The sequence below is a fragment of the Passer montanus genome, unplaced genomic scaffold (assembly GCF_014805655.1).
Source record: "Passer montanus isolate IOZ18808 unplaced genomic scaffold, ASM1480565v1 scaffold13, whole genome shotgun sequence".
NCBI classification, from domain to species: domain Eukaryota; kingdom Metazoa; phylum Chordata; class Aves; order Passeriformes; family Passeridae; genus Passer; species Passer montanus.
The window spans coordinates 12,340,425-12,352,568 of record NW_024359832.1 but is presented as its reverse complement, the minus strand read 5'-3'; the positions used below and the strand labels follow the sequence as shown (position 1 = coordinate 12,352,568).

The following is a 12,144-nucleotide window of genomic DNA, read 5'->3' as shown; positions in this document are numbered from 1 at the left end:
TAATCTGTATTGACTTAGTAAAATTGTATCTGTACCAGTTACACCCTTTCTCCAAAATTAATCCTCGCTTTATTATCTAAATAAACTCACATGCAGACTATAAGGTATAAGAATACCTAAACTTTTCAGGATTTATCCAATCAATGTGATAATATTTGAAAAATAAATAGTTCATATTCCATATGTATTTTGAAAAAAATTATTGAGCACCAAAACTCCTCCAGTTTTAGAGCACCTATTCATTTCTATGAATTCTACAGAAAGCACAAAAATTAAAAGGGTACACAGATACACCTTTGTCTCTGGTTCAAATTAATAGATTTCATACCATGAGTAATATGCAGAAGACATTTTGAGAACTTAAAAAAATTTCCAATAGACCTGTTATTTTAATGTCTGTATTGTGACATTGTGAGGCAAAATAGAGTGCCCATAAATAATACGAATACTCTTCCAACTTTTGTTATTCAGTATGCCTTACTTCAGCCTTTTCTTTGACTGACTTAAGCATAGCATGATACATTATTCATTAATTCATCTCAAACATCACAATTTGAGTTGGTTTAGATTTTTTGTTAGAACCTCTCTCCTTTTACAGAAATGTTTAAGAGATGCCCTTTCATTGGCATGTTCAATCTGTTAACCAACTTAAGTGACTTCACACACCTAGTGCTTTCCTCCTTTGTCATGCAGTTCATGTATTAAAGACATTAAATGTTATTAGGGTTCAAAACTATTACTTTAATTGGTGCTAGAAATTATAGCCTTTCTAGTGGCAATAGCATTTATCAGCCTCTATGCTGGCATTCCTTCCACATTTTAGTTTTTCACCACTTTTAATCTCTTTTGGCTTGGTTTAATTTCAGAAGGATTCACCTTCTGAAAATTCTTTGAGAATGATCGGCAGAAATAATTCTGGTTCCCTTTGTATAGAGACTCTTTTTTTGCCACGTGTTCAAACCGACTGTGAGAAACCCTACAAATAGCAACCCAGCAGCAATTCTATTAATTGTACTGGTACCTTATCCCAGTGTGCTGTGACAGGCTCTTATTTCAAAAGAGGCCAAAAAGCCATTAATGAGCTAGACCTCCCTTCATGAAAAAGCTGCTCTTACATTCTTCTGATTTTCTTTCTCCTCCATGTCTTGAACCTGTCAAAGTGGTTCTAAAACTTCTTTCCTTACTGTAGTATTATGGGTAAAAGAAAATAAATAGAACTGCAATAAGTGTTAATAAGGGATGGCAGAGGGGGAAGCGGGGGAAGGAGTACCTGTACTAATGACCATAAATTTGTACAAATGGTGACTATTTAAGAAAAAAGACCACAGAATTAAATTGATTGTTCCTTCACTTTTTTAATATTAAAAAAATCATTAATCAAAGGAAGGGTTTAATTAAATTATTTTTCTTTTTCAGAAGGATAGCATCAGTACCATGGTATTTTGTGTGGGAGGGAGGTTTGCTGGAGGGGGGGATGACTGGAGGATGGCACTGTTAAATAAGGAAAACAGTTTTATAGATAATTCTGGTCTTCGTAACAGGCAGAAAAGACCCTAAATCACATAATACCTGAAAAAAAAAACAACAAAGAAACATATGAAAGTCAGGGATTTTAAAGGTTCCCCTTCACAATCCAATGCACTGAAAGGCCCCTGACTTCTTATTACTATGGCCTTCAAGATGAAGTTTTTGTTTCATGTGAATGGAGCTTTATAATGTTTGGATAACAAAAGTAGAAACTGTGCAGTTGTTTAATAACAACTTTATTTACATTTTCCATGAGTTCCCTAACTTTTTCTCCCAGTCTTTTCTTATCTTACCATCCTGATTTCTGGCTATTTTTCTTCATGTCTTCATCTTCCCAACTCATTCTTTCTTATATACTTTCTTATATACTTTGTTTTCGTAAGTGTTGATTGATGACTGTGTGTTATGCCAAGTGCTCAACTACATCTTTGTGAGCTGTTTGAAATTAATCAGGATTAAAAACTTCTGAGATTGCTTCTCACAGTAACACTCAGATTATATTAAAGGAGAAGGGAGAAAAAAAGGAAGTGAAAGGAGAGAAAGAAGAAAAAGAAGAGGAAAAAAGGGGAAAGGAAATGAAATCTGGCAGAACTGATTTTGACAGATGGACTTAACCAAGATAAAGTGGTCTGATCACACTGCAGACACTGGGGAAGTGCTTTGCATACATGAGGAGTTTTATTTGAGTACTGGGACCTCTGTGTCTGTATCTTTCCCAGTGATGCTTGGCATGTGTGCAGTTTCACCATTTCTGTTGCCTTTTAAAATTAATCATTAGGTAAAAGTCCAAGGTACAGCCTTAAATAAATAGCAATTGAACAGAGAGACTCTTACATCAAGATGCAAAGATGTAAGGATGACCCTTTACAGAGAAAAGTCACCTGGAGATGGTTTAGGAGCATTTACTGAAGACATTTTAAAGAAACTCATAGCAGGAGAGCTCTGAAATTTTAGTGATAAGGCAGCCTTCTCTATTTTTAACAGCCCAAAGCATGATTTGTCTGTCTATGCAGAAGGACACAAATGAGAGCAAACCCTGCATCTTTGTAGCCTGAAAAGAATGAGGAATACTATGGAGAGGATTCAATAAGTTGCAAGGCATTAAATTGATTATTGGTTTTCTGAGTTAGATTTGTGTTTTTAAATCAAAACATTTGTCTTCTTAGGAATTGGAATGTCAGTTCATACATGTGATTTACCTCTTAAACAGTTAAGCCAGAATCTTGCACATCCAGCAAGGAAGGGTTTTTCCAAGTTGCTTGTATATATGCATATGTTAATATAGTCACTGGTCTTTACAATATATTGCTTTTGAGTAGTTTGCAAGAGTTCTCTATAACTGTGTCTTCTGGTTTTGAAAAAATATATATTAACATTCTGATAATAGTACCTGAAATAGATAATAACAGCTAATAATACCTGAAATAGATAAATCTCTTTGATTTCATTATAAAATATTTCAAAATAATTTAATTATTCTTACGGCTCTTTTTTCAACTTTTCTGTTTTATCGAGATCTTTTCTTAATTGCTTTCATAACAAATGCTGACAGCTGTGCCACACTCCAAAGACATTGTTTATCTAAGATTTTATTTTCACACATGGCTCTTCACCTGCATGTGTCAAATGAAAAGATGATGTCTACTTATGGATGAAAAGTTAAAGTAACTGCTATAGCATTTATTTGCTTATGAATAGTGATACATACTTTGGTCAGTAGGAAGCCAGAAAACTGTCATGTTTTGAATTTTCAGAAAGTGCTGGATTAAAATAAAGTGTGTTGAAAGACACATAAGTAACTAAATGCCCCTTAATAAATTCATGTGGTCTGGCTAATATTTTCTCAGCTCTTACTCTAACACTCCAGGCTTTTGATCAGCTTCAAATAGTCGTCCTGATATTAAAATTAACTTTTCTTATAAATGTTTCTCTTCAATTGTACTTCATGTGTCCTTTTCCTCAAACTTTTCCTTATGTTCTGCCCTACCCAAAGGCTTCTAAAACCAGTGTTTTCAAGATCAGTCCTGGCTAATGCATTGGACTGGATAATCAGATTTACCCCATTAACTATGGAGACATAGTGAATTTTCAGTGAAATCTAGAGCTTTTGCTTATGTTTTGATTAAAATTTAATCAATTTTTATGTCCAAAAGCTTATATCAAATCATAATAGTATATAATCTTCAGATTAAATATTATTATTTATAATGTATTGCTTACATGCTTATTCATGAGAATTCCTAAGAGAAGGCTTTACATATGGAGTAGGACCAAAAACGTTCCTAATGAAATGGAAATATCTGCTGCAAAATAGCTGACATGAAAATAAAATTTTAGTATCAATATGCACTGTGACTGTATTTTTAAAAAAGTCCCTTACACTGCTTAGTTGGCTAAATATTGCAGATAAGGCCATAAACATTGAAAATCTTTGCATGAAAATGAACATAATATTATATATTAATTTTACTACTAAGGTTTTATGATTTGCCACTCGCTGACGTCTGTCTAGACTCTTCATCTGTGTGTCAACGATACAGTTCTCTTGCTGTGCTTTGCTGTGGTCTTGGGAGGGTCATTATTTCTTAGTTAAAGCAGTGTTATGCCCAATGCCCAAAGAAAACAATTGGTTTGTGTGCTTAATCAAAAATTTAGAAATCTGCTAAAATTTAAATATCTTTTATATGATGTATACATATAAACACAGAAAAATTACATGAAAATAATGAAAAATGCATTATCCATAATGCAGTGTATTGAATAAAAGTGGAACAATTAAAAATGTGCTAAAGAAATCTGTTGACGTATTAATTTCCTCACCTTAATATTTAATAAAATTTAATGTATTTAATTTACCAATGCAGATTTCACTGAATTACCTGTAACTTATCTTTGGTATTCTACCTTAATATTTCTTGGGCAAAACCTAAACCATATTCCATTTTACTGCTTCAAAAATAGATGGCTTTGCTATTTGGTAGTTAATCCTGTCTGCTTAACACACACAAGAGAAATGATTTGTCATGCTCTTACTCAAATATCTTCCTAATCTGAAAATTACTGTAAATCATGCGGCTTTATGCTTTTTGGAAAACAAAAAAAGCCAGCTTTTTCATTTGAGTTGTCAGATGTTTTTGTATGTATGACATCTAATCTGTTCCTCATTAGCCTGTGTTCTGTGCTGCCATTGTTCACGTCTTTGGCTTTCTTCATACCCTTGTGTCCTATCTTGAGAACTAATTAAATTCAGACAGCAGGATGATTTCAGGAGTCAAGAGAACACAGAGACACAGAACGAAACAACCAGACAAGAAACATGAAAGCAGTGCTGTTCTCCAGAAACTAGCAGTAGGTACTGGCCAGGCTGAACGCCATCCCACCTCTAGGGGTTTTGTGCCATTTTTTCATGGGTGTTAAGTAGAAGAGGCACCTAGATGACCTCTCCAATGCTGCTAAGGGAAAGAAAATAACTCAAGCATGGAATAAATTAATATTTTATACAGCATGAAGGGAAGCTGGAGAAGGCCCATGTCAACTTTTCCAGAGAAACCCTTGTAGATCTCTGACAGCTGTGCCACACTCCAAAGGTGTTGTTAATCTTAGATTTTATTTTCATATGTGGCTCTTCACTTCTGATTACTTTTTCTCAGAAATTATGTGAGTGAAGTAATTTAAAAGGAAAGCATGGATAATGACTCTTCAGTATTTTATGTTTTGTCATCATTCAAATGTTTCTTCATCAGTTATGTTTTTAAATACATAGTAAGTAAGCAACCACATAATCTGTTAAAAACCTTTTTAAGTTTGTGGCAAATTAATAGTGTAAGATCACATATCATTTAGCAGGTAGTGAGGATTCCTATCACCCTGTTGGTCTCACACAGTGGGGGGATTTTCAAGGTAGTGTTTCTGCTCTTTTAGAACAGGTAGACAGGTCCCTGCTTGTGATGAGCCAAGAGTGTAGCAGGATTGTATCTATTTTTTTTTTGGTGAATTTAAAACACTTATCTGAACACCTTGACTAGATTTGGTAGTATAAGATAAGAACTCTCATCAAAAATGGGCTAATTAGAGAGGCTAACTTGTCTCTGGGTGACTCAGGCTAATTGCACTGGAGCCACACTGACAGAAGCCAAAGTACTAAGCAAATAATTATTTAACAAGTGGTGTATTTTGCTACAACCTGAACCTGTGACAGTGGAGGAATGTCAAGCCCATCATCATTAGCGATGCTCTAGAGTTCAGAGCATGAGATGGCCCATTCTGTAATGAAATGCAGGTTTGAGACTTCCTTTTGAGTAGATGAGATGAATTGTTTAATAGCTTTAGAATTGCAATTCTTGTTACTTTCTTGATGCAATGCAGACTAAGGAGTCATCTGTCATTTAAAATCAATCCCCTGAGGAAATATTTCATAGAACAATTAGGCTGGATGTTAACAGTTTGGCATGCTTTAGGGCAGCATTGAGAGTGATTCTTTATATACAAATATTTAGGAAATTGTCAAACAGATTTATTAATACACAAACTTAGAGCCTGAACGTAAGAAATAGAAGTAACATACTTATTCAAAATACATCTTTTGTTTTGTTAGATGTGGGTAATATCACAGATTTCAACAGAATTCTGCTGCTAAGGCTAGAAGTGACATTTAGTAGATTTAAGCACTCTAGAGGTGCAGTTATGGAGAGACAAAAAAGGTACTTTGTTTGATAGCCTCAAGGATTCCTCTAGCAAGGGAAATCGTTACCATTTCCTTATTTTAAAAACAAACAAAGAAAACCCAAAATCTGGCAGATGTTGCATGTGATGAGAGATGTGTTAGCTGTGTATTGCAGTTCTTCAGATTCAGGAGCTGTACTCAATCCCATCACTGAAATCTATTTTTTGGTTTTTTGACAGATGTTTTTGCCATTTACTTTAAAAGCAGATGGGGAAAATGCAAAGAAGAGCTGTCAATTTTATTACCATGTATAATCAGCATCTGTGCAATACATCAGACTCATTTCACAGCTTACACTTTCTCTCTGTAGTAAAATTCTTTTGGGATTTCTTGACAACTTTCTTGAAAGACTTCTTGTAAATTAGGAGACATTGGAATTAAAAGTACAGCTTAATTAACTGCTAAAGGCACTATGTTTTCATCCAAATTTACTTAATCAAGATGTTACATTCTGATTCTTTAATTATAAAATATGTCTAATTTGCCTTCATATTCAAATTCATTATTTGTTTTATTTTACTTTAGTATTATGAAATGCTTTTCATACATCTCTGATCATTTTACATGCATTTAGGTGCATCACATCTCTGTGTACATTTTTTTACCATTCTCTACTGAGAGGGCTTAGTATCTTGTACCCCATCTGCACAACTTAAAGTAAAAATTATTCTGTAGAGAACAGGGTGTTCTCCATTCTCAGTCTGCCCTCTTTCCTGGTGCAGCAGTCATTCACAGAAATGGCTTTTTATGGTGGGAAAAGAGGCTAGTTTAAGAGTGTCAGTATAAATAAGCATGTTGTCTGTCTCTGTAAGTGCGGAAGCAGTAATCAGTAATGGTGTGCTGCAGGCTTCTAGCACAGAACAGCATCCTCCTGGAAAGTGTCAAGTGATTTACATGTCACAGGGCTCTCTGGGGACCGTGTGGGAAGAATCTGTCTACTGGCTGGGGACCTACTTTGATTTGATTTGATTAGGTTGGAAGTCACAACTGCAGAAGCACCTTTGTTTCTTAGAATAGTAAGTGGTTGTACATTACAGTGTCTGCAGTGATAAGCAGAGGGGAAAGATTTCCAAAGAGCAATGTTCACAGTACATTTCCTAGATAGGAGAGATTAGGGAATAGTCTTCAAAAAAGGTTTCAACTAGTTTGGCAGCATTAAAAGACAGTAAAACACTTATGTATCGATGCAGGACTTCTTTGAAGTGAACACTAAAAGGAGATGGAGACTTCATATTAAAAGCATTAATTAGCATTTGTGTGGTGGTGGGCAGAGTACTCCTTTTTACATGGGGCAATGCAAGCTTTGATGAAGAGTGTACTTAACCATCTTCCTCCATTATCTTAGCTTATTAAATATGCTACAAAAATTGACTGTGGCTTTTGAAAAAGAAACCACCGAGGCACTGTTTGTGATACGTAGATGTTCATTCATAATAACAAATTACTTCTGGAACGGCTTTGAAAGGAGTTGTTGTAAACAAAATTTAATACAAATTTCATGTAAAAATACTGACTCAGGTTTTTTTAGTTCTTTTTGATATAATACTACTTCTGGCCAAGTCATTTGCAAGCACTTAATGACTGACTTTTTCAGTAATCGATAACTACAACCCATCCTATTCCAGAATTAAAAATATTTCATTTATTATAGGGCATTAATATAAAGGAATTTTTAATTACTATGGGTTTTATCAGTAGAATGCAAATTTTCTTTAGATATTAGTCTATCTGTACTTTGTGACACAGGAATATATCTAATTAGATTTTCTCTGGAATAGTGGATACAAATTTACGCTCTGTGAAATTCAGCTGATTCTGTGAAGATAAAGCAGAAAATTAGAGGATAACAAAGCTTGAAAATGTGGATTTGATTTACTTTTTTTACAGACAAAGGGAGGTATAAAAAATTTTTTATTTTTATAATCTTATTCTTTTTGTTTTATGTTAATCTCGTTTTCTAAAATATGATGTGTTTCAGTGCCTGCACTTGGGCTTAAGTTAAGAAAATACATACTTAGATGATCTTACTAAAACAAATCCTTTATCCAGAAGAGATTGTAAATATATCCCAGCACTGCACATTCTGGCTTCTAGAATGTAAATGTCTCACTAAAAGGAAGTAAAGTTGACATAAAATTCATTTTCATATCCACCAGTGAATTGGTGCTAGAACTGCTGGGAAGGTAGCTTTCAGAAATATGCTGTAGTAAGCCTTCTTCAGTTTTTGGCCCATGTAATTTGTAGCCAAATTGGACAGTAGTAAATGAAATCAGCTATTTCACCTTCTCATGAAAAATGGCCTACATGGATTCTGTAAAGTACTTCAGTTTATAGAATTAATATGTATTTTAAAGTAAGAGAATAAACTGGAAAATACTTTGTGTCCTAATTTATTTAATGCTCAAGTTACATGCTTTATCCTACCTAGTTAAGATCATTATATGTTTACAGATATGTGAATGTAGACTGGCGCCCCTCCAGCACTAGGTTACAAATCTCTACATTTGGGACTAATAAACAGCTTTTATAAATGAGGCTGTGATAGCCTCATGTTGGAGCCTTGCTACTGCAATATCTCTCTCTTTCCCACATACCCAGAAGCATTCTTCCCTCCCTGGCAATCCAAGACCTCCTCTGTATTATGGCCTAATCCTTCCCTGTCCTTTTCACCACCTCTCTCCTTTCTAGTCCTCTGCATGTGCCTTATGTGTTTCCCTGTGCAAGACCCGTCTTTGGCTGGTTTTCAGAGCTCCACATCTGATCAATGTCAGGTTAGGCTGTCCCTGGTGGTTAGGCAGTGGTTGTTGCCAAACAGAGTGTGTAACAGGAATGGATGGATGGCAACCATACTCTTCATGGCTGGGTTAATTTGATTTCTCAACTCCTTCCAGTTACTAAAATTAGGAAGTTTTGTTATCTAGAGGGTTTACCTCTCCCTGATTTAGCTACCTAAGTGAAAAAACTATCTTAGCTGATAACCATGCCTAATCTTTATTTTCTGGGTACACTAAGCTGAAATTTTAATGTAAGGACAGAAAATACGTGGGTGTGGCCTAACTTGGTGTTGGCCTTAACTTCAGCAAGTTTTTGCTTATTCAGGTATTTTCCTTCTGCATCTAGCCAGGTGTCTAGGTGTTCCTTTCTGTCCTGGTCGGCACTCCCATTCTGATACAAAATGTGTTTCATGGATTCAAAAGGCTCAGTCAAGGCAAAGAGTATGAATGAGCATCATATTTGTGGAAAAAGTTTTCCATCCTGTGCCATAGGATTCCCTTCAGTGCTTAGAATACACCTGAAATCTACAGCGAGGTGTCAACATTTTCCTAAAAAGGACCAAAAACAGTTGTGATGAACTGAGACTTTTTTTCATCCGGAATATTTTTCTGGAGCTTTTGGGTTTTTTTTCTTGAGTTCATCATAAGCCATTCAACAACAAATTCTGCTAACTTAAAGCATTATCAGAGTAAAGAGATTTTAAGTATTAAATATATAACTATCTCTATCTGAAAGAGACTTCATGAAGGCAGAAAAAAAAAGCTTCAGCTATACCATGATCTCTTGAGAAACTTCACAAAAAGCAACAATTTCTGTTAGAATGTTTTCTTGGAAAAGCTTACTCAAATGTTTTTTATTTACACTACACACAGAGGCTCATATGTCTCTATCAGAACAAAAGTGAAACAGAAGACAGCTAATAGGACAAGAGGAAAAGGAAGAAAAAAAATAGGCCGGTATTTCTGCATCTAGATTTAAAAAGGCCCTTTTACTTTAAATTCTGAGGCAAAGTCCTTGAAAGTTAGAATAATGCAGTAAAGATTTTTGAATAATTTTAGTAAGAAGATTTTGTCATTGTGTTTATATAAGTAAATCATAGAGTTTATACCTGTGCATGAAATAGGGCAGTAGCTTATTAAATAAGCATACAATGTATTTTGAATAATTTTGGCTTTTCCTGTAGTACTTTTTAGTATAGTAGTTTCTTATGTCCACATGGCAGAAATTTTTACTGCCATAACCATGATATGCTGGGGTGTGTGAGGAAACAGCTTCTCTTTTAAGTGTCCTCATCACTGACTCTTTTGACTCGCTGGCACTTGGGCCACAGGTCTATATCTGCATTGATTTCCCATAGGCAAACCTCTACAAGCTCAAAAACTTCTTGGAAAATTGTTTCCATCAGTAAATTCGCACTTTACAGCATTGGAATTTTCAATTACACTCACTATTCATACAAAGCAAGTGTGGCCAGTAATATTAGCTACGAGCTGAAATTAAAATACTTGTTTAAAGAAGTTAGAAGTGTGGCTGGGCAAATCTAGTATTATATGTTAAAGAAAATATTTTGTGTACAGTATCTAAAGAAATTGTGTGTATCTTTAAAAACATGGCAGTTGCCTTATTGCAGGTAGTAACATCTATTATTTGGTCTGTAGGAACATTCCTCTCCCCATTCCCATGGTTTGCATATTTCAATTATTTCATAGAAATCTTTAGGCATTTCTGAATAAAAATTACTATGCAAATTGCTGTATGTGAATAACACATTGGGAGTAAATTAAGTTAATTCAAGATTGAAATTTTTAATGACAATTCTCTCTTAAATTTTCAAAAAGTTTTGTATGTTCTGAAAATAAGTTTTCTTTTAAATATTAGATCAAAATTTTATTTTAATTTACAATATTACTCTCTACGTGTTTAAAGGTTTGGCTGGTTCTCTGGTGGGGTGGTTTTTTGTGTTTTTTGTTTTGATTTGAGGTTTTTTTGGTAATGAAAGAAACAAAAATTATATGGAGAAAGAAGAAGTTGTCTTCTTTGGTGAAGTCTGTCCCTTCTAGTTTCTTATGACTTTAGATTCTTGTTTAGCTTGAGGTTTGTATTTTTATGTTGTTGTTATTCTCTTGCAGACGGTTAGAACAAAATTCAATCAAGGTCATACCTCCTGGAGCTTTCTCCCCCTACAAAAAGCTTCGAAGAATGTATGTACCAAATCACTTACATTTATTTACATATGTATATATATATATATTTATATCTCCAAATAAATAAATCAAGATGGTACAGGGGAACTGCAGTTAATGTGTGAGCACTTAAGAAAGTTTGACTGCTAGAAGGCATACTGATATGGCAGCCTAATGATTGACACCATATATCATCTTTGTCATATTAATAATAATTGGGTTTTTACCAAATATTGAAAGTGTTCAATGTGTTTTTGCATAGAAGCAGTATGTTACTGTAGTGAAAATTCTAGGAAAAAAAAAATGAGGATAATTTCAGATTATTTTTGAGGCTGTATAGCTCTGGGATTGTAGCAAGCAGAGGATTCTTCAAAAATGTACTTAAGTAATCAGGAAAAGTAAACATTTTGTCCTGGAAATTTCAGTGGTTTTATATTAAAATTCTTGGGCAGTGTCTCATGTAAATATTTCAATTTCTCTCTCCCATCTGTGTTTAATTCAAATTACATATTATCTTAAAGTTCATTATTTTGAAAATAGTTTGAATTAATTGAATCAAATTTTATGTGTTTCAGTGACCTGAGCAATAACCAGATCTCTGAAGCAGCTCCAGATGCTTTCCAGGGCTTACGTTCACTCAATTCACTGTAGGTATTTGCTTGACCTGTAAACAGAAGCAAATTTCTCATATTCTTATAGTGAAATTATTCTGGCCTTTTGGCTCAGTGCAAAATATTGCTATAAATTAAATTCATTCTGAAAGTTATAATAATAATTTCAGAATGATAGTGGTAATTGAATATTCTTTTACAGTTGGACACTAATAATGTGTGGGTTTTTTTATAAATATGTTCATGGCAAAGAGTTGAACAAAACCAATCATGTATTTTATTTCCCAGTTAATTATTCTTGCAAACAGCAAATCCACTTAGCAGG

The 12,144-nt window shown here is 34.2% G+C and overlaps 1 protein-coding gene across 14 annotated transcripts in view; it reads left to right on the top strand.

Annotated features, from left to right (window-relative positions):
• Positions 1-12,144, top strand: part of SLIT2 (slit guidance ligand 2) — a 254,614-nt gene that overhangs the window by 170,457 nt on the left and 72,013 nt on the right. For all 14 annotated transcript variants that reach the window (XM_039699037.1, XM_039699028.1, XM_039699025.1 and 11 more), the window contains 2 exons: positions 11,155-11,226; positions 11,784-11,855. In XM_039699037.1, the coding sequence (XP_039554971.1) occupies positions 11,155-11,226; positions 11,784-11,855 (144 nt within the window). The remainder of the gene's footprint in view (positions 1-11,154; positions 11,227-11,783; positions 11,856-12,144) is intronic.